This window comes from Pteropus medius, unplaced genomic scaffold (genome assembly GCF_902729225.1).
Source record: "Pteropus medius unplaced genomic scaffold, Ma_sr-lr_union100, whole genome shotgun sequence".
Taxonomy (NCBI): domain Eukaryota; kingdom Metazoa; phylum Chordata; class Mammalia; order Chiroptera; family Pteropodidae; genus Pteropus; species Pteropus medius.
In genome coordinates this window covers 559,279-580,408 of record NW_024352837.1, presented here as the reverse complement: position 1 = coordinate 580,408, position 21,130 = coordinate 559,279, and the positions used below count along the sequence as shown (strand labels likewise).

Below are 21,130 nucleotides of genomic sequence, written 5' to 3'. Positions count from 1 at the left end.
CCAGCCCTCAGGAGACCTCTACCTCTGAGGTACACAGAGAGAGGCTATCAGAGTAACCAAGCTGGGGAGGACCCAGGATTCATGCCCTGAGCAAGGCCCTCCCTGGCACTGTCCGCGACCTCACACCCCACTTCCCTTTAGCTTCCTCTTTTCTCCCTGACGTGATCTCCTTGAAACACGCCTCCTCCCCATAAATGAGCATCTAGGTTGGAGGCGGAGGGCTCCCCATGGTTCCCACAGGGACAGGACAAGGATCTCCTCCACCCGACCCACAGGCCTCCTCCCACCTGTGCCTCACCCTCAGCCCCCTCCACACACCTGGGCCAGCAGTGTTCAGTCCCTCCATGACAGACGAATGGGAGCTGTTCTCACACAGGTGCACTCAGATCAGGGTGCCCACATTCGCACAAAGAAGTTGGTCGAGCACTGAGGCCCAGAGCCCTCAGTTCATGAGGCTGTTCTATCATTACCTGAGTGTTGTTTGTCAATGAGTTGAGAGAGAGGTTTAAAAAAACCTACAAAGTTTCACACCACGATTTAGCTCTAACTTACTCTTTACCCCAGCACACACAGGTTGGCTTAGACAAGGCGACATCTCTCTTTCTACTGCAGCTGTAGAACATTACTGCAAACAGTGGAGTCAGACAACACAAATCTAGACTGTGACCTGGCTGGTTCTTTCTGGAGGCTCTAGGGAGGAGCCGTTTCCTTGCCCTTTCGCACTGTTAAAGTTCCTTGTTCCTTGGCTTGTGGCCCCTTCCTCCAGCTTCAAAGCCAGCAGCATAGCATATTGAAGTCTCTGCTCTGCCCTCATCATCACATCTTCTCTGGCCCTGCCTCTCTCCTACCTCCTTCTTTCACTTATAAGAAAATAACACTTGTGATTATAATGAGCCCACCCAGAAAAACCACCATAATCTCCCAATCACATGATCCTCAATTCAATCTGTAAGTTTCCTTTAGCAGTCGACAGATTCACAGACTCTAAGGATGAGAGGTGCACATCTTTGAGGGGCCCTTGTTCTGTCTACCTTACCTGTCAAGGCCACATTCATCATCTGTCACTACAGGCTGCTCGTGGGCAGCCTGCCTTGGCCTTGCTAACTATGGGTTCAGTTCTTGCAGTGAGGTCCACATCACCCTCATGCCTCAAGCGATGCAGACAGAAGCCATTCCACACTCTTGACAGCCCTCTCCACCTCCTCCTTGTTAGTAATGCTCAGCTGTTAAGAATTAAATGAAAGCAGATACAATTTACAGCTCCAAGATCATAGCTCACAAGTCAGAAGCCCTTGGATACTTGGTGGTCGTCAGCACCATGCACACACACACACGCACGCACACACATGCACACACACAAACACACAAAACATCAAACATCACTGTTAATAGAGAAATGGCTGCATTCCATTTAAAATCAAGAACAACTCCAGTATCGCCAATGTTACACTGGGATGTCCCAGCCAGCACAGATCAACTGTCATTATTCACAGAAAACCCCAAAAAGCCTATAAATAAATTATTAGAAATAATAAGTGTCTAGCAAGATGTCTGGCTTTAGATCATTATACCTTATAAAAATCAATTGCATTTCTATAAATTAGAAACAGACAGAAATGTAATTTTAAAAAGAGATAATTTATAATAACACACCACAGGTTATTTTGGAATAAATTAACAAAAGATGTGCAAGATCCTAATACAGAAAATAAAAAACTTCACTGAAAAATATTAAGGAACTAAATAAATGGAAAGACATCACATGTTCATGGATAGAAAAGCTCAACTTTCTCACGTATAAACTCCCCTAAGTCAGCTATATTCAATAAAATTTCAGTCAAAATCCAAACAAGTTTTCACAGAACTTGACAAGCTGATCCTAAATTTATATATAAGTGTAAAAGCCTAAGAATAGCCAAGATTCTCGTGAAGATGAAGAAGTGGGGAGGGAAACAACTCGCCTTATCAGATATGAAATAAGACAGTGTAGTATTGGCATAGGAGTAGATATATATATATATATGTATATATACATATATATATACATATATATATATATATAGAGAGAGAGAGAGAGAGAGAGAGAGAGATGTAATCAAAGTATATAAAAACCCAAGCCAAGTAAAATGTAGGGTGGTGGTTACTTCATGGGAGGAGGCTAAGAGATGGAATGAGAAGAAACATATAGGTGAGATGCAAGTTACTCCTATTATTCTATTCCTTAGGTTGAATGACAGGTGTGGGACATTCACTAAGCTATATCCTGTATTTTTGTTACATATAATATTTTGTACATAGTATATATGTCTCACCATCATGATTGGGGCCATTCATTTGGGACAGCTAAGGACACCTAAGGATACCATCACCTATGACTTTCCAATTACCTTTGAATGTTATCGATGCCATCACCACCTTGGCTAGTGGAATTAAATTGAGAAATGTGTCTTGGCCCACTCATGCCTCAGCTCAGCCCTCTAAAATTATTTACTAGCACAACTGGTCAGAAGTATAGGATGTTTAAAGTTCACTGGTAAAACTTGCCCACAAAACCTTCCCTCTATGACCTAACAGCTTCTTTGCCACAGGCTCTCTGGTCTCCATTCAGACCTAGTCCACTTCACCATGACCTTCGGCTTCCCAATCACTTTCCCAAAACCTGTCGGAAGTAATCGAGGTCTTCATGCCAGTCCCACTTCTGAGGCCAACTGCAGACACCTGTGTTTCTGATCCTATTTGCCCAAGCTATTAATAAAGGTGGCCTCTGGAGCCTCAGGTAGTTAAGCCTGTTCCTTCACCTGTAAAGTGGAAATACATAAGTGACAATAACTATTTAATAAGGTTGTAGTAAGAATGAATGAGGTAAGGCACAGAAAATAGTTAATCTACAGTAAAAGCACACTTAGTGTCTGCTTCCCTACTTCATAAGATGGAGAGAATTAAACGGAGATCAGACATGTAAATGGCCTAGTGCAGAGACTCCCTTTCCTATTCCTTATGCATGCATACACACTCTCACACTCCTCTCTCTCTCTCCCTCCCTCCCTCTCTCTCTCTCTCTGTGAGTCAAATTGAAAGGTGGTATGTATGCTGCCCCCTTATGACCAGAGAGAGGAATAACACTGTCCTCCTCTCCTAGGAGCTTGGAACATGAACTTTGGGTGGAAAGGAACCACCCCCAGCGCTGCTCCTTCCTCTTTCTTCCTTATCTGCCAAATTATACAAATAAACAACTGCTGAACAGAGAAAAGCAGCTTAGCTCTCCAAATTTCTCAATAAAATTCCCTCAGCAGGAACAGAGATCTGCAGGGAAGGCAAGAAGGATTCTACTCTGGGCAAATAATCTAACCTCCTAGAGCCAGTTTCTTCCTTGCAAAATAGGGATAAAACTTATCTAAGGCCTTGAGAGGATTTAAATGAGATCCTGATACTAGCACAGTAACTGACACATACTGAGTAGGAACTCAATACGTGATCATATTTTAAAATCACTCTGATGAGACAGCTGTAATTCATAAGGTCTTTCATTTTAAAGGGGAGGAACCAGGCCAAGAAAAGGGGAGAGATTTGGCCAGGATCTCTAAGTTGGTGGCTGAACCCAGGATAGTGCTGAGGTACCCAGAGTAAGTGGGAGGAGAAAAGGAGTATTTGCGTTCACCTTGACAGCAATCTTCTTCCCCTACCCCACTCCACGCCCTGCTCACTTCACCTCAAGTACTGCCCACTGCCTGCCCCTCCCCTCCACCTCCCTGGATGTGTTTGGCCCTCCTCACACCTTCCACATCTCCACAACCCTCATGGACCACAGGACAAAACAGAAAGGCAACTCTATGACTTTATTTGGTTACATGAAGGGGTCTGGGCGTTTGTCCAGTCCAGCTAAACTGTTAATTCCTGAAGGCAAGCAGGAGCCCTGAGAGAATGCCCCAAGCAGGACACTTGCTAGGCTTTGCACCAGCAATCTGAGCCCTCTCTAAGATGTTGAGGACCTCAGTCACTCTGATGTACCCAATATGGTGAGCATGTGCTAAAATTTTGTGATGGTCACGAGCACAGCCCATGAGGAGGATGGTGGTATTGAGATACCCTGTAAGGATGAGAAGGAGAAGTCAGGGACACTTTCAAGACTCACGTGACCTGCCCTTCCTTCTAGATACCCCTCACAACAGGGCACCTGCTCTCCCACCAAAGACTTGGGCACCAGGCCACTTCCTCCTTCCTCCTTGGAATCTGTGTGCCTGGTGCCCGCAACCCCAATCCCTCCTCCTGATTCCTCCAGCTACTCTCAGAAGTGGAAAGGTCCCAGACAGCACCTGGCATAGAATAGGCATTTGATAAAGTTTCTCTCCTCTCACCTGCTTGAAATTTTAAGGTGGAACTGTAACACTTAGGAGCGTCGTAGGGGCAAGAATCAGTAGTGACAAAACTTGGGAGACAATCTTTAGAGTGCTCGCCCACACAGGTTGGGCAACTATGGGAAGAAAATGCTGTAGGCTTAGGAGCATTCTCTTTGAGTTTCACAAAAGGAGCCAAATTGGTGAGGTTATTGCAGAGATATGTCCGGCAGACACGGCTGTAAGAGGCAATGGACAATCCAGGCGGTGAAACGAGGTAGGAGACTTGCTGGGGATAAGATGGGGCTGGGCTGCAGCCTTTAAAACCCACAACTCCCCTTCTGGTTCCTGAGGAGCAGAGATTAGAGAGCTCCGATCAGTGTCACTGGCCACACCCAGAGCTCACCTTTCCACCCTCCACCCTGCTCCTTCTGCTCGCTCTGCCCCATCACTAACTTTGCATCTCTCCCACTGTTCCTTCACTGCAGCTGCACAGATATTGGGGTCTCCATCTGTCTCTTATCACTCCTTTCCCCCACAGAGCCCATCTTCTTCTCTCTTCCTTGTGTCCTATTCTTTTCTTCTCTCCCAGATTGCCCCCTCCTCCTGCGATCTGCCCACCTCCATCCTTCCCTCTTATCCAGTCCACACCACAACCAGCTGGATCCAGTCCTTCTCCCACCAATGCTTTGACATTATTCCCAAAGATATAATGAGGCAAATACCTGGAACTCAAGTCCACAGTCCCTGGGTGCTGGGAATTGAGCTATGGGTCAGAGGAACCAGCAAAAACAAAACAAAACAAAACAAAAAACCAGCATCAAAGTCACTCCCCTTCACCTGTCTCGATGAGCACCAGTGTCTCCTCGCAGCCCTCACTCAGCTTACACACCATGCTCCTCATCAGAAGCCATTTCCAGTTACGGAGAGTAACAGCTCTGAAGAGTGAAGCTGTTGCTTCATAGCACAAAAGAGCTCCAACCCCTAAAGAGAGAATGCTCTTCCAGTCATCTGCCCCTCACATCTTCTCTGTCCCTGAACTGCCACTTAAGAGCTCAGGCTTCATAGATCCTGTTCCCTGAGGAACCCAGACATTCATCTCCCCACCCTCTGGGGGTTCCAAAGCATCCAACACCACAGGACATACAAGGCAGAGTGGAGATGGCCCCTAGGAGGCAGAGCAGTTGCACAGGTCTCCAATGTTGGGGTCCCATGATCCTTTGTCGGGGTTCTGGATGCTAGAGGTCAGTCTGGAACCAATTTCAGTCTAGGTCTCAAGCTTGCTTCTTGTCAGTCCCTGGATTCTGTCCACCTGTCTCTGGGTCACTGTTTCTAAAGCAGAAAATTCATTATCATTTTCTGTGACATAGGCTTCCTGAGACCTTCAGGGACACAGGTCTTCTCATCTCTATATTCTCCCCTCCAACCTAACCCACCATATTAGCTTCTCAAATCATGACTCTCATTCAGATCCTTCCCATTAGACAGGGTGCTGAGCAGAGGATTTTGGCTTAATCAAAAGATCAGTATTCTCCAGAGACAATGAGATTGAAACAACAAATGGGTGTGGAAGTTACCTGACATATTACTGAATAACTCTTGCTTCAAAAAGGAAATTGAAAAGTACTTAGAAATGAATAATAATGAACATACTACATGTCACACACACATGAGTGCGTGTAAAACCTGGTAAAAACTGAATTAAGTCTTTAATCTAGTTAAGAGTTTTGTACCAATGTCAATTTCCTGCTTATAGACTACAGTTATATAAGATATGCCTATGGGGAAGTGGGAGGAAAGGTTTAAGGAACTCTATATACAATTTTGGCAGCCTCCTGTGAGCCAACGATCATTTCAAAATCAAAAGTTTTCTTTAAAACTACACACCAAAATTTAGGACAAAACTAAAGCAGTATTTAGAAGTAAATTTATATTTTAAATAGGTTTATCAGGAAACAAGAAGCATTAAAAATGTCCATTAATTAACTCAAGAAGTTATATAAGAAGTGACAAAGCACCCCGAGGTCCCCCAAAAAGGATAGAAATAAGGATGATGGTAGAACAATGAAATAGAAAGCAATCACCGCAAATTATTACCAAAAAAACTAACATTCATTCTTTAATAAAATCAATAAGAATTCTGCAGCAAATCTAATCAACAGAAAAAGAGAAGATCCAAATAAAATGCAGAATGAAAAATAGGAATTAATGAACATCAGGTGTTTTAAAAATAATAAAAGTATCATTAACAACTCTACATTTATAAATTTGAAAGCCCGAATGAACTAGATAAATTTCTAAAATAATACAAAATGCCAGAATTGGCATAAGAGTATATGCAATGTCTTAAACAATGAGAATGTCCAAGGAACTCCAGCAAATTGACAAGGGAGCAACCTCACTAGGAAAATGGGCCAAGCATATGAAGAGGCAATTCTCAGAAGAGCAAACCAGAAAGGCTAGCAAACATGTGAAGAAACATGTGAACTCAAAAATGAAAGGAATTTCGTCTATCAAACTGTACTTCCATCACACTGGCAAAAGATCAGAAAGCTGGAAATAGACAAGCATTGGCTTGTGGGGACACAGAGACCTTTGGGCACTCCTGCTCTTTAGGTGGTTAGGGCAGGGGTGGAATAGGGCCTTCTTCTGGACCCTGAGGAACAGAGAAGAGTTCTAATGTGTCTCAGGCCCAAGGCAATGTTGCAGGGAGAAATCTTAGTTAAATTAGGTTTACAAATATCTATTTCTGGCATATCGTAGGTACACCTAACAGATATTTCCACCTTCGCCTACAAAGGAAGGATGCAGCATTATTGCAATAACAGTGAATTGAAGGCAATGTTGGCGTCCCTCACTGAGACCTAGTGAACACTTGACATGCAGGGAGGCACACCATGAAATATGCAGCAGTCAGAAGTAACTGATTATACGTACATGGATGGATCATAAAAGCGCAGTGCTGATTATTTTAAATAGTAAAGAACACACCATCACTTGCATAAGTTAACACCTCATGCACCTAAAATGCTGCACATCTTGCAAGAACACACACAAAACAAAAGATATGCATTAGCCACCTGAAATAAGTGCCTATGGGAGAGTTAGGAAATGAAAGTGGGGACCGAGGATTACTGGAAATAACTTAAACAACGGAGTTGATACACAGGTCATAGGCTTTGGACTTAAAGGGAGACCAAAGTTGGAATTTTCACCCTCCACTTAGTAGCTGCTCAACCTTGTACAATTTGTTGAATTCGCAATGTGGACTGATAATGCGTCTCATAGGGTCATTGTTGAAAATAAAATTATTAATATGAAATTCCAGGCAAGTGCTAAGCGCTCTACAAATGCTGGTTTCACTGTCTGTCTGTCCATCTCTTTCCACTATCTAAAAGATCAAGAGCAACCTCTTTACCTGGCATTCGAGCCTCGCCTCCCCGCCGCCTCCCCGCCTCCCTGCCCCCACTCCCGCCAACCCCTGTATTAGCCACAAACAACCTTTCCAATTCTGTCTATTACTGCTCCCCTGCACAGCAGCTAGTCAGAGGTCACTTATAAAAGGTCACAGAAAACACCCTTTTCTGTCTAGAATGCCTGACACACATGCCCTGTAACCCCAAAATCTTGTCAAACATAAGGGCTAAGATCCGCAGAAAAGGGACACAGGGCGGAGAAATGAAGGCCGACAAAGGATCACACAAAGGGATTGAGCCAGAGAGGATGGCACACAACAGCTTGGAAAGCAAAACAACAGGACCCAACAACCTGAGCACCAGTGGGAACACAACCAGAGGAAGACTGGAATGAAATCCTCAAGGAGAAAAAGATGGCTACAAAAGAGTAACTAGAGGAGGAGGAGCAAATTGATGGAAACTTGTAGGGGGACCGAGGAGGACCAGCAGAGAGGGCACAATTGGAGTGGCAGGAAAATGAGGAATAGGGCACAAAGTCGGGGATCTCAGGAGAAAGAGGAGACAATCTTAGAAGATTAAAGAGAAAAAGAGACAGGGCGGAACACACGGAGAAAGGAAGACAACACAGAGATGATTGTGGGGGGAAAATGTGAGGTGGGTCTAAAGGATACACAGAGAAGGCGACAACATAGAGAGAAGCCCCGAGAACAGGATGAAATCCTGGAAGGAGCTGCACACAGAGGGTGGAAAGGGCTGAAAAAATATATATATATATTACAGAGAAGTGAAGCCTGGGGAAGTAAAGGAAGTGGGAAGGGTGCCAGGCCATTAGGGAGTGAGGCACAGGGAGAAAGGGGGTCCGAAAAATCAGCAGGATGGACTATCAGATGCAACGCCCCCATGCCGCATACTCACCTGACCGCCCCTCGCGCAGAGAGGGTGGGGGCGGGGGAAAGGAGACCCCGAGAGAACAGGAAAATCGTTGTTAGAAAAACTGGCACCGACACGGACAAGACACACGGGAGAGGGAAAGGGGCACAATCTGAGAAGCTGCGACTTGGGAAGGAAAGGAAATCACAGGGTGGGGAAAGCATAAAAGGAGACGGGTGGTTCGGGAGTTGGGGTGCGGGGAGTCCAGTGAGAGAAAACACAGGCGTCCACGCAGCGAAGAGGCGGCACCGAGCGAGTTGAGGACAACAGCACAAATGGCGCAGTGACGCAGCCCAGGACCGAGGCAAGCCCGCGCCTGCGCTATTGGTTCTTGGGGGAGGGGCGGGGGGTTGGGCCAGCCTCGTCTTGGAAGCCATATTCGACGCCCTATTGGCTGCCTGCCCCAAATGGGGAAGAACAATCTGGAAAGGCAAGCGGCTGAGAGAGGCGGGGAAAGGGCGCGAGACTCAACTCGACGCGCTATTGGCTGGCCGGCGAGTCCGCGCGAGAAGACGCGGGCCGGAGGCAAGGGGCGGGACGTCGGTGCAGAACCTCGAAGCGCATTGGTCGCCTGCCTCAGCGGCGGGAGGCGGCACTTGAAGCTCATTGGTACTCGCGAGAAGGGGCGGGAAAACTGGCGCGAGTGCGGCCGTTCCTCAGGCCACTTCCTCACCTCATCCTTTCGCCTCCTCCTGACTGAGTCAGACTCGGCTTGCTCGAGGCTGTGGTAACCGCGGGCCCAGGACGCGAATCCGACCCCGCCCCTCCCTGTCCCACCTCCCTCTCTCTTGCGCTGACCCCCGCGCCACACCCCCCCCCACCCGCCCTGCATACTCATCTCCCCTCGACCCCTCGCCTCCTCGCGCCTGTGCCTCGCCTCCCTCCCCACCCCGCCGCCTTCGCAAGGCCTCCTGTGCCCCTCCTGGGACCCTGAGCGGTATGGGGCCATCAGCCCAGAGTTTAGAGGGACAGCTGCTGAAACGGGGTGCACTGGGGGAGATGGGCTGGGCTGAAGTTAATCTTTGGGCGTGGGCAGAGGCACAAGAAGTGAGGGGGCTGAGCAATGAATGGGTGTGCCTCAGAATTTGGAGACCCTGTAAATGCAAGAGCGGAATTCCTGTCAGGAGGAGAGCACTTTGGGCCTAGATTAGGGCCTGGCACATGGAAGGGGCTCAGTAAACATTTGTTGAGTGAAAAATAATTATTGAAAGTGAGGCAATGAATCCATGAGAATAATGCCATTCCCGGGGGTGCAAGAGAGTGGTTTGATCAAAAGGGGTGTAAGGGAGAAATTAAATTGCGGGTCATACATGAGGCTGAGTGGAAAGGGGAACATAAAATATTGGTAGAAGTTGAATAAATGCAGGAGGGAGGGATGATCATTGTTCAGAAGGATGCAAGGGAAAATTATTGGAACAGGGTGGTTGTGGAAAGGGTGTTTAGGATTTCTCGCTGGGGGCATCAGAGTACATGAGTATGTCTAAAACTGGGATTTGTGCATAGGATGGTACAGGTGAGCAGACAAGAATAATGTTTGGATTGAAAGAATGCATTAGAAAGGAAAGAGGAGAGGGGTTCTTGGGAAGAAGGTGCACTGGGAAGGAGGATGCCTGAGGAAGGTAGTGAGATGAAGAGGAGAGAAGCGATGGTGAAAGCTGAGTCCGCAGGTTTGTGAGATGGAGAACCACCTCAGGTGTGGCCTTGTAGGGGCAGGACAGCTGGTCAGCAGAGGGCCCATATGACCATTTTGACCCTCCACTACTGCCTCCAGATCCATGGAACCTAATGAAATGCCTGCTGTCCACCACTGCCCCTCAGACTCTGCCACAGAGGGTGAGGCCAGAGTCCCCCAGGGCTTGGAGCTTATCCCTAGGAGAGCTGTCAGTCGCTCTCCAACCTGCGCCCGCTGCCGCAACCACGGCGTCACTGCCCACCTCAAGGGTCACAAGCGCCTCTGCCTCTTTCAGGCTTGCGAATGTCACAAATGTGTCCTCATCCTGTGAGTATGAGATCCAGGGAAGGGAGAAGGATGGGCCTCATCTCAAGGGTGGCTAACTTTTGACTCACAACCCCCCTTTTAGGGAGCGCCGAAGGGTCATGGCTGCCCAGGTGGCCTTGCGTAGGCAGCAGGAGGCACAGCTAAAAAGGCACCTGGCTCAGGGACTGATGAGAGGGGCAGCCCCTCCCAAAGCTCCCAGCCGTGTCAAGAAAGGAGCCATGCGACCAGGGGTACCCTGTGAGTGTCTCTGGCCAGGAATGGGGCAGAGATTTGGGTGGAGAAAGCATAAATAGGGAAAAGAGTCCCAGACCTGCCACTGGACTGGTGTGTGACCTTGGGCAATGTGTTTTTATTCTCTGGGCCTCAGCCTCCCCACTTTAAAATGTGATCAAGTGTTGGGAGGATGCAGTGAGACCTGTGGGTAGAAAAGAGCTCAGGGGGAGGTAACTCATTTTTCAGTTGGAGTTAGATAGAGGTCAGGAGAAAGGGCTCACCAAAGCTCTTCCTGGTCTCTCACAGCTGAAAAGGAGAACATAGTGCCCCAGCCTCAGACTCTCCATGGAGCAGTCCCACTGGCACTGACACCCCCTGGGAAGGTAAGGAAAACTTGGGCCCTGAGACAGTGACTCCTCTCCTAGCCCTTGCCCAGACCCCTTCCACTGTGCTCTTGCTGCCTAGGTTCTAGGTCCCTGACTTGCTGTATCATCTTGGCAAATCTCTTCTCTTCCAAGGACAAAATGAGACAGTGGGATTTTACAGCCCTCCAAGCTCTTATGTCTGGGGTCCTACCCTCATCCTAGAACATACCCATTCTTTTCTCAGTCTTGTACCTAACTCCAACCTGTGCCCTCTGCCTTTGCAGGAGAACTCCCGGGGGCCTCTGCTGCTCAGCCGTCCTCCGGAAGCCTTGCCTTTGCCATGGACTCCGGTGCCTCCAGGTGCTTGGGCCCCTGGACACTGGCTGCCTCCGGGCCTTTCCATGCCACCTCCAGTGGTGTGCCGCTTGCTATGCCAAAAACCTGCTGTCCCTCTGCATCCCTTCTCTGGTAAGATTAATTCAACAAATAGTTGAATGCCAGTGTACCACTGTATGGGAAGAGAAGAGGAAGAGGATACAGGGTAGAAAAAAGGAGGACAGAATCCATGACCTATGACCTATATACACTGTATTCTCTTACTCTTATTAGGCTTTGACCCTGGCACCACCCTCCAGCTGCCCAGTCATGGACCCCTCCCCCCCTGCCCAGGATCTCGCCCAATACTGACAGCTCCTCCTCCTGGAGAACCCCAAGGGTCCTCTGCCCTGCCCCGCACGTGAGTAAGAAGAGAAGATATGTGTGTATCATGTGCCTAATCCTGTGGTGGACACCATAGTAGATAACAAAGAAGAAGAAAAAATCTCAGACTAATGGATGAAGCAGAGCTCTCCTAGCTTTGCCATTGCCTAGCTGTGAATCTTTGTATAAGAGAGTATTTTACCTCTCTAAGCCTGTTTTTTCTATCAGTACTTTGGAGACATTATTGTTTGCCTCTCAGGTTGTCATGAGAATTAGCAGTAATATATTGACTACACCTAGCACAGGCCCTGGCCTTGAACAAATAGTGACTATTAAATCTGCTTAAAAAGATAAGATGGAACAGTTGAATTGCCTGCTGAAATGGGGAGGGGGTGATGATGAGAGCCTCAGAGGCCTAGGAGAGAGGCCAGAGGCCAGTAGAGAAAGCTTCCTAAAGGTGAGCCAAGCTGTTCTTCAAGTTCTATGGGGGTCAAGGAAGTAAGAGGAGGGAAACCAGACTCTGGTAGAATAGGAACAGCCATCCCATTTCCTCTAGATGTTTTATCAGTTTTTTAAAAATTGACACCAATGGTTTTCCATAATCCTCACAGTAGCCCTGGAAGGAAGAAGCTGTCAGGGATTGTCATTGTACAGAAAACAAAGCAGCTAAAACAGGGGAAGGGACTTGCCCAACGCCACAAAGCCTGATGATCCAGCAGGCACTCTTATTCACAGATCAGAATACAGTCATGAACCACTTAATGACAGGGACACATTATGAGAAATGCAATGTTAGGTGATTTAATCATTGTGTGAACATCATAGAGTGCACTTACACACACCTAGTTGGTCTATCCTGCTACACACCTAGGCTATGTGGTGTAGGCTATTGCTCCTAGGCCACAAATCTGTACAGCATGCCACTGTATTGAATACTATAGGCAATTATAACATAATGGTAAGTACTTGTGTATCTATACAGAAAAAGTACAGTAAAAACACCTGTATAGGGCACTTACCATGAATGCCGCTTACAGGACTGGAAGTTGCTCCAGGTGAGTCAGTGAATGAGTGATGTGAATGTGAAGGCCTAAGACACGACTGTACACTACTGTAGACTTTATACACATTGCACACTTAAGCTACACTAAATTTATAAAACAAATCAAGCACAAGAGAAATGTGATGCAATCAAGAGACAAGTCAAACACCAGATGTATGAGGCTGCTGCTGGCGTGACATGGCATACTGTTTTACAGCAAGCTTTGTTTTATAAGGAAAAAGAGTACACTCTAAAATAATGATAAAATGTACAGTGTAATAAATGTATAAATCAGTTACAGTCATTATTATTATCAAGTATTATGTACAGTACATCATTGTGTGTTATACTTTTATATGACCAGCAGTGCTGTAGGTGTGTTTACGCCAGCATCACCACAAACACATGAGCAATGCACTGCACTATGATGTTACAATGGCTATTGTCACTAGGCAATAGGAATTTTTCAGCTTTATTATAATTTTATGGGACTACTGTCATATATGTGGTCCATTATTGACCTAAACGTTGTTATATGGTTCACGGCTGTATAGCAAAATTCTGCCCCTGTTTCCACGTGTACTTGTCTGTCCATGTGTTTAGTAACTCTGGTATTTTCTCTCCTTGTTTCTAGATGCTCAACTTTGATACTTCAGCCCCGTGGCACCCCAGATCCTCTTCTGCTACAGCCACAGGTCCTGGGAAAGAAGTGGGATTCAGGACCCTGGGAGGAAGTTGACCTGGGGAAGGGAAAAGTAGGGGCTATTTAAGTAATTAGGGGCTGAGGGAGCACTCGGAGGCTGGGCATAAGTGGGGATTCCCAGTCTTCTTCTCTCCCTTTCCTGTGTAGGCTCCTGGAACCCCTTGCCTGTCATGGACCTCTGGCCCCTCAGAGCGACAGCTGCAGCGGGAGGCAGCTGAGGCTCTTGTGGGGCTGAAAGATTCATCCCAGGCTCCCCGCTTGACCCCTTCTGTCCCCCCAAACTCTGCCTGGATCTCCCTGCTCCACCCCTGTGGCCCACCAGGTAACCTGTCCTCTGAAAGGAGAGGATGAGATAGAGATGGTTGGGAAGTGGAGGTACTGGAGTAAGCAAGGACTAACAAAGGAGATCAGGAGGTCAGCAGGTTGAACGTCCTCAGGCCCAGGCCCCAAGCTTCTAAACCTAGCCCCTGGGATGGCCATTGAGTGGATAAGTTTTATCAGTTGTGTGCGCAAAAGCTAATTCCAGTGCCCTGATTTCAAGGAAAGTGAGGCCCTGAGAGAGGCGGGGATTTGCCCAAGGGCATATAGCAAAATAGTCGGTAGAGCCTGGTCTTCTGACACCAGACCAAGGCTCTCTCTTTGGACCCAAGCTGCCTGCTAAAGGCTGGAGAGGGGCTGAATAGGTAACAAGGGTTTGGCTGGAAAGAGATCTGATAACTACCTTTGAGAAGCTTCCATTCTACTTGGAGGACCTGGATACCTTCACAAAGCTCGGTGATAAACCAGGAGAGAACTAGAGGAAACTTGAGGAATGAGAAACACCTATAGGGACAGAGAGAGAAAGCTGAGAATTCTCCTTTCCAAAATGGTGGATTGGGCAGGGTGTGTGGGTGAGGAAACCAGCCTGGAGGAACTCCTAGAACAGAAGATGAGGCTGGAGAGGCTTCTGATCATGGAGGTCTGGCATGCCAGGCTTTGGAGTCTAGTAATTGTGCATGAAGGAGAGCCAAAGTATGTTTCTGAGCTAGGCAGGACATATTCAGAGACCCTGAGCTTTAGAAAGACAGGTTTTATTGCTGTGGTGGAGGGATTGCAAGAGGCAAAACTGGATGTGAGAAAATCAGTGAGGAGGAAGTGTCTGCTATATTCCAAGTAAAAAAAAAAAAAAAAAAAATGAGACCTGGATTGAATGGGGTAAAAAGAGGGCATTGCTGGGAGGGGAAATGGATGTGACCTGCTCCTGCCCCTTCCTTCCTCCTTATAGCTCCTGCTGGAGGAAGAGGATTCCAGCCTGTTGGTCCCTCTCTCCGACCCAGCCCAGCCCCCTCCGTGGCTCTGCATATTGGGCGTCTGGGGTCCATCTCCCTCCTAAGCTAGAAGAACAGAGGTGAAGGCCTCACTAGGGAAGGGGACGACAGCCTTCAGGCACTGCATATTTGGTATTTTACTTATGGATTTATGCATGGAATTTAATGTAGTACAAGCTTCAGGCTTTTTTTAAGCTTTCAGGTGCTCCGTTAGCTTTTGGTTCATTTTGTGGTGATATGGGCATTTCCTTGGCCAAAGGTGGATATTCTCTTATCCTCCCTTGGATCTTGGGACCTTTATAAATTCTCAACAAAGAGAGAGTTGGTGCAATTTGAGCTAACAAGTATCTAAATAGGTTTTTGCATGAGTTCATGTTCCAGCGTATTTATTTGAAACATAATTCTGTACATACCTGTGCACTCATGTCTGTCTCCATGCATTCAAAAACAGGAGAGTATTTTCATTTTGTGTCTAGGTTTGTGTGAGTAAGGAAGAAATAAACCTTTGTTGTTTTAAGCCACTGAGATTTGGGGATTGTTTATTACCGCAGTCTAACATAGTCTAATCTGACTGAAAGGAAGGATTTGTTCAATTCATTTCTCAAAGTGAAAATTGGTTATTCAATAACTACTACAGAGAAGTATAAACTTAGATTTCCTATGGCCAGATAAGAAAGAATGGTAGAGGGAGATAGTGGGTGATTCTCTGATTGAATATTTAAGCACCTGCTCTGTGCCAGCCATAGACAGTTTTCAGCTGTCCAGAGAGCTACTAAATGAAGTGCCCACAGGGCCAAGCAGATCATATAAATGAGTAAAGAAGGCCAGATGAGCCCAAGAAAACTGAGAACGCATGCCCTATCTAAAGGGGCAGCCTACTTTAAGCATTAACAGATTATTTGTCAGGCAGGAATATGGGCTCAGTGTTGCCGCATCTTCTGATTTTTCAAGAGAAGCTGGAAAACTAGATTACTATGTAAAACATCTTAATTTTCAAATGTTGGCTCAGTTTTCTTCCTTAAATCCTATGTGGGCCAAATAAAACTTATCTTCAGACCAGCTTTGGCCAATGGAATGCCAATTTAATGCTAATCTAACATAACATTTTTTAAATGGGGAAACTGAGGTCAAGCAAGACAGGAAGAATCAAATTAGTCTTAACAAGGGCTTTTCCTGAACTAAGGAGGTTCATGTGTCTAAGTTTTGAAGGACCTATAGAGACAATTATTACCATTTGAGCACCCACTATATGTGATTCACATATCCTCACAGCAACTCTGTAAACTATGTATGATTACTCCCATTTTACAAATAAAGGAACAAGCTTAGAGAGATAAATTGACTTGCCCAAGTATTTTAGGAAAAATGTCTAGGAAAATATTGGGGGAGGCTTCCTTCTCCTTGCCAGGCCTGAAATCAGTGAGTAATCTTTATAAAACAGAGTGTAAGATTCAAGACTCCATGAGACATACATCTAAGAGTTTTTCAAAAAAGTCTTTTATTTTTCTACTCAAGATATCATTAAGATCTTACTTGCATTTGTTTCTCAGTCTTCTGCTGTCAAGTCCTTCTCCTTAAACCATTCCAAATATACAAAAACCTAATGAGCTATTCCAAAGATATGAAGACCTGGACACCCCCATTCCCTTTCCTACCCTTAGAAAGGGCAGACAGAAAGCTCAAGGGATGTGACTGATCACTGATACTTTTTCCCAATGTTACCTACAGCCCTCTTTTTATTCAAGATGATAGATGGTGATAGCATCCAATTACAACTTGTTCTTTCCTGTTTGGGGCCTTGGGAAGGTGGGCTATTCCCTAACAGATTAGAGAGAAACAAATCTGCAACACTTCTCAGAACTTCATGCAAATGATCAAAATACAAAAGTTAGCTTCACACCTTCTTTCCCTCTCCTTGTTATAACATAGATATATGATTGCCCCTTAATAGACCTAGGTAAGCCCTGCTGTGCCATGCTCTCCCAGTGACCATTGTCACAGAGGAGAGAAGTGTTGCAACATGCAACATGGCTAAGACTCTGCTACTCAGGGCTGACTAAAGCTTCCCAGTACACCAAGGTCACACAGCTGGGAAGAGTAAAAAAAGTACAATTTGGAATGACACGAGAAAGGAGCAGAAAGTGGTGGAGAGTGGGGGAAAGAGCTAGGGGCAGGCCCCTCTTACAGGTCTTTCTCATGTCTCTGAAACCCACCTCCCCTTATTGCCGGACCTAGCAGGGCTTTTCACACCACTGGCGAGGCCTACTTGTCTATCAAATCATGAGGGCATCTCATTGGTGCCAGAGGGAGTGGGGGTGTAGGCTCTACAGAGGTCAGCTTTGGAGAAAAGGATAGATTTAAAAATTGCTCATACTCCTATGTCACTACCTCTTCGGGTGCAGCAACCTTCACCTGTGGTTGTGGAAAGCCAATGGGCTCCTGACTTCCGACAAGATTGCAGCGAATGGACTGTGAGCACTATTTAATATGCCACCCCTTTTTCTATTTCCCATTGCAGAGGAAGGAAAGGTGTTGCCCAGGTCCAAAAGGACATCCTTATCCTAAGCCTCTTTCATGTACCATCTTGACGTTCTGCAGAAATAACCAATGAGATCTCAAATTTGGAGCACCATCCCTGCTCCTCTTTTTACAAACAAGATTCCTCCTACACAGCCACCCAAGTTTAACTTCAGGAGCTCATTTCCCATTCCCTTTGGGAATCCACACTCCCTTCACTTCAGTCCTATGTGAATCTGCTCCACTTCTGACCACACCCCTTGTCCAATGTAGAACTGATATCATACCACCCATCTCCATCCAGTTTCTACTCAGATCCTGATTGCCTGATCCATGTAGTCTTCATTCAGTACTCCTGTCCCATTAGCTGGGTCTACAGCCCCCAACATATATTCCAATAGATACGTGCTCTGATAGACCCTCATGAGATCCTGAGCTCTTCCCAAAAGCAAGATTCATCCTTTTCCATTTGACTTAAAATAATGTCTCTGAGAAGCCCCTCCAACAGAGTTCTCTACATTCCTTAGGGGCCCTTTGCCTGATCACCCTGAGCTGTGCCTATGTCCAACTATGTCTCCCCCTCCAAGAATAAGTACTCACAGGGGGCAGGACTTGCATCCAATTCCTCTTTGGGGGCTCAGAATAAATGACTAAATGCATTCTGTCTGATTCCTTAGGAACTGTTTTTATTTTTTTCCAACAAAGTTAATGCACTCTAATGCCGCCTCTCTCCCTTATCAAAACATAAGCAACTTCCTGCCCTCAAACCGTTTTTTAAAGTTTACTTTTTAGTGCAGTTTTAGTTTTCACAACAAAAATGAGAGGACGGTACAGAGGACGGTACAGAGAGTTCCTGTATTCCCCCTGCCTCACATATGCACAGCCTCCCCAGTTATCAACATTCCACACCGGAGGGGTACATTTGTTCCAACTAAGGAACCTACATTGACACATCATTATTACCCAAAGTCCACAGTTAGGGTTCACTCTTGGTGTTGTACATTCTAATGGTATCCACCATTATAGTATCACACAGAATAGTTTCACTGCCCTGAAATTTCTCTGTGCTCCACCTATTCATCCTTCCCTCCCCACTCCTGGCAACCACTGATCTTTTTGTTTCCTTAGCTTTTTTTCAGCATATTACATAGTTGAAATCATGCAATATGCCTTTTAAGATTGGCTTCTTTCATTTAGCAGTATGCATTTAAGCTTCTCCCTGTCTTTTCACAGCCCTATTGCTCCTTTCTTTTTAGCACTGAATAGCATCCCTTTGTCTGGATATACCACAGCCTCAGACCATTTTTAAAGTCTCTGTTGATAGAGTTACTGAAAGGGCTTGAGCAGTCATCAGTTGTAGATTCAAATCTCAGCTCAGGCTTGAACTTTGTCCTTGGTCAAGTGACTTGACTCTTTAAGCCTCAGTTGCCTGGTCTGTAACCACCTCACAGAGTTGTTAGGATTATGAACCTGTAAAAACTAACACCTACAAAAGTTAACACCAAGGACACAGTGCTGAGGAACCATGTTATCTAAAATCATAGACTGTCAGAAAGTTTGCTCTTTGAAATTGCAACAGTACTGAGAATGGGACATCTCACTCTTGCCTGGCAGGTCTAAATCACTTTGATGACCAGAGAAGTAGTCATGATTTCCAACTCAGGTGCAGAATTTCAAAGGTCAGTTTCTGGAGATAACATTACACATTTTTCTTAACCCTGTACTTTCCAAGGAAACAGGACCCTGTGTCTGCTTCTCAACTCAGGGATGATGTTGGCTCCATTACATAGGGTCTGCTTTGCCCTGAATCCATCAGAGCTCTCCTTAATATAAATTTTGCCTAAGTCTCATCCTTCCCCAAATCCTATATTAACCCTGTCTCTTCCTTTGGTGGGGCACTACACAGTTCCTCTGAAGAGCTCTTCTTTATTTCTCTTAAGAAATATTTATTGAATCGACTCAAGTGAATTCAGTTTAAATGATCCAGCATTGATACTAGAAATGTACATCAGAAATGTATAAAAATTGAATATAAATACCCAAGCATATAGACATTTAGAGTTATACATGCATACAAATACAAATTCAACACGTCAATTCTGGAGAAGGGGACAATCTGAGACACTAAAACTATTTTCAAGTTTTAAAAACAACATAAAATAGGTTTTGACAACATTCTACATGACTATAAAGCCCCTAACTTAAATACATGATATCATCATGCTAGAATCATGGCTGCTGTTATAGACTGAATGTTTGTGTCCACCCTCACAAATTAATAGTTGAAACCTAATCACCAATGCAATGGTATTTGGAGGTGGTGCTTTTAGGAGATGATTAAATCTTGAGGGTAGAGTCCTCATAAATGGGATTAATGCCCTTATAAAATATTCCCCAAAGAGCTTCCTCACTGCCTTTCTGCCCTGTGAGGACACGGCAAAAAGATGGCTGTTTGTGAACCAGGCAGCAGGCCCTTGCCAGATAGCAAATCTGCTGGTGCTTTGATTTTGGACTTCCCTGACTCCATAACTGTGAGACATAAATTTGTTATTTACAAGCCACTTAGTCTATAGTATTGTTACAGCAGCCTGAACCAACTTTTGTCTCTTTTTAAGACAGTTGATTTTAATTATAACAGATGTTAATATAACATATTGGCTTATTAATAATATTATTAGTTTTGTTCCCTCTGTTTTAAATTGTCAGTCTTTTAAACATCAGAAAATAGCTACACACATTTAAATGTTTCCATTTTTGCAGAAAGTTAACAATTTTAGCAGATCCTAAGTGTGTCCCTCTTGCTCTTGACCCTTATAAGGATTAACCTAGATCGTACATGTAATATTATATAAAATTTACCTGTGCCTGGCACAGAGTAGGCACGCAAAAAATTGTTGATAGAATTAAAGTGATGCACCACGTACAGAAGCAGTCACTTTTTTTAAAAGGCAGATACTCAGGATCTCGGTGTTTTCATTTAGATTTTTTTCCCCTTTTTCTTAATGGAAAGACTGAAGACTCGAGAGAGCAAGTGGACGGGCTAAAGCTGCACACGTCAATGACATAAACATCAATGGGCAATAAAAGCCTAAGGGCTGGGCGACGGATCCGAGCACTAGGAATCGGAGCTGAACTTCTCCCAAAGTCCCGCCTCTGCCTCTTTGTCCCGCCCTTATTTCCTCCCTGCCTCCAAGGCCTCATTCCCACTCTGTTCACCCGGCCTGGGTGAAGCAATTTCCGCCCTAAGAAGGGTGTGGCTTCCGTCTCCTATTTTCGCGAGTACAGGCGGTCGAAAGAGGAAAGATGGTGGACACATTTCTTCCTTGAACTTCCCTGGGTTCCCCAGTCCAGTTCCGCCCTTATTACCCCCACTTCCGGCCAGAAAAACCACTTCTACGCGGAAAGGGGTGGGAGACGTCTCGTTCCTGCCCACCCGACTTCTCCGTAACTTCCGTCGTCAGTCTCCTCCACTTCTGTTCTAGCTCCAATCAACAACCGAAACCAGATCCCCCCCAGCTCAAGAGAGGAATTGTCTACTCTCTTTTACGCTACCGGAGGAGGGAGGGCGGGGGAAAAACAGGCCTCCCCGTTAGTGTCCCTAGCTT

General features: G+C 45.7%; 2 protein-coding genes across 2 annotated transcripts; one reads left to right on the top strand and one right to left on the bottom strand.

Moving 5' to 3' along the window:
• Positions 1–3,821: 3,821 nt before the first annotated feature.
• LYPD4 (LY6/PLAUR domain containing 4) lies at positions 3,822–21,022 on the bottom strand. The gene is made up of 5 exons (XM_039849985.1): positions 20,385–21,022; positions 5,482–5,666; positions 5,175–5,318; positions 4,356–4,682; positions 3,822–4,087 (listed from the first exon to the last, which is right to left on the bottom strand). Exons 2-5 carry the CDS (start codon positions 5,546–5,548, stop codon positions 3,888–3,890), a joined length of 738 nt encoding a protein of 245 aa, XP_039705919.1. The 5' UTR covers positions 5,549–5,666; positions 20,385–21,022; the 3' UTR covers positions 3,822–3,887.
• DMRTC2 (DMRT like family C2) lies at positions 9,688–15,955 on the top strand. Its single transcript, XM_039849984.1, has 8 exons — positions 9,688–10,679; positions 10,762–10,916; positions 11,199–11,275; positions 11,542–11,725; positions 11,867–11,993; positions 13,633–13,693; positions 13,849–14,023; positions 14,966–15,955. The coding sequence occupies exons 1-8, from the start codon at positions 10,456–10,458 to the stop codon at positions 15,076–15,078; spliced, it is 1,116 nt and encodes a 371-aa protein (XP_039705918.1). The 5' UTR covers positions 9,688–10,455; the 3' UTR covers positions 15,079–15,955.
• Positions 21,023–21,130: the final 108 nt, after the last annotated feature.

Excerpts from the sequence above, each read along its gene's own strand:
- DMRTC2 (XM_039849984.1), top strand. The coding sequence starts at position 10,456 with ATGGAACCTAATGAAATGCCTGCTGTCCACCACTGCCCCTCAGACTCT. Across the intron at positions 10,917-11,198 it reads CATGCGACCAGGGGTACCCT|CTGAAAAGGAGAACATAGTG; the intron begins GTGAGTGTCTCT and ends GGTCTCTCACAG. Across the intron at positions 11,726-11,866 it reads CCCTCTGCATCCCTTCTCTG|GCTTTGACCCTGGCACCACC; the intron begins GTAAGATTAATT and ends TACTCTTATTAG.
- LYPD4 (XM_039849985.1), bottom strand. The coding sequence starts at position 5,548 with ATGGGACCCCAACATTGGAGACCTGTGCAACTGCTCTGCCTCCTAGGG. Across the intron at positions 5,319-5,481 it reads GGCCATCTCCACTCTGCCTT|GGGTTGGAGCTCTTTTGTGC; the intron begins GTATGTCCTGTG and ends TTCTCTCTTTAG. Across the intron at positions 4,683-5,174 it reads ACTGGTGCTCATCGAGACAG|GAACCAGAAGGGGAGTTGTG; the intron begins GTGAAGGGGAGT and ends TCTGCTCCTCAG.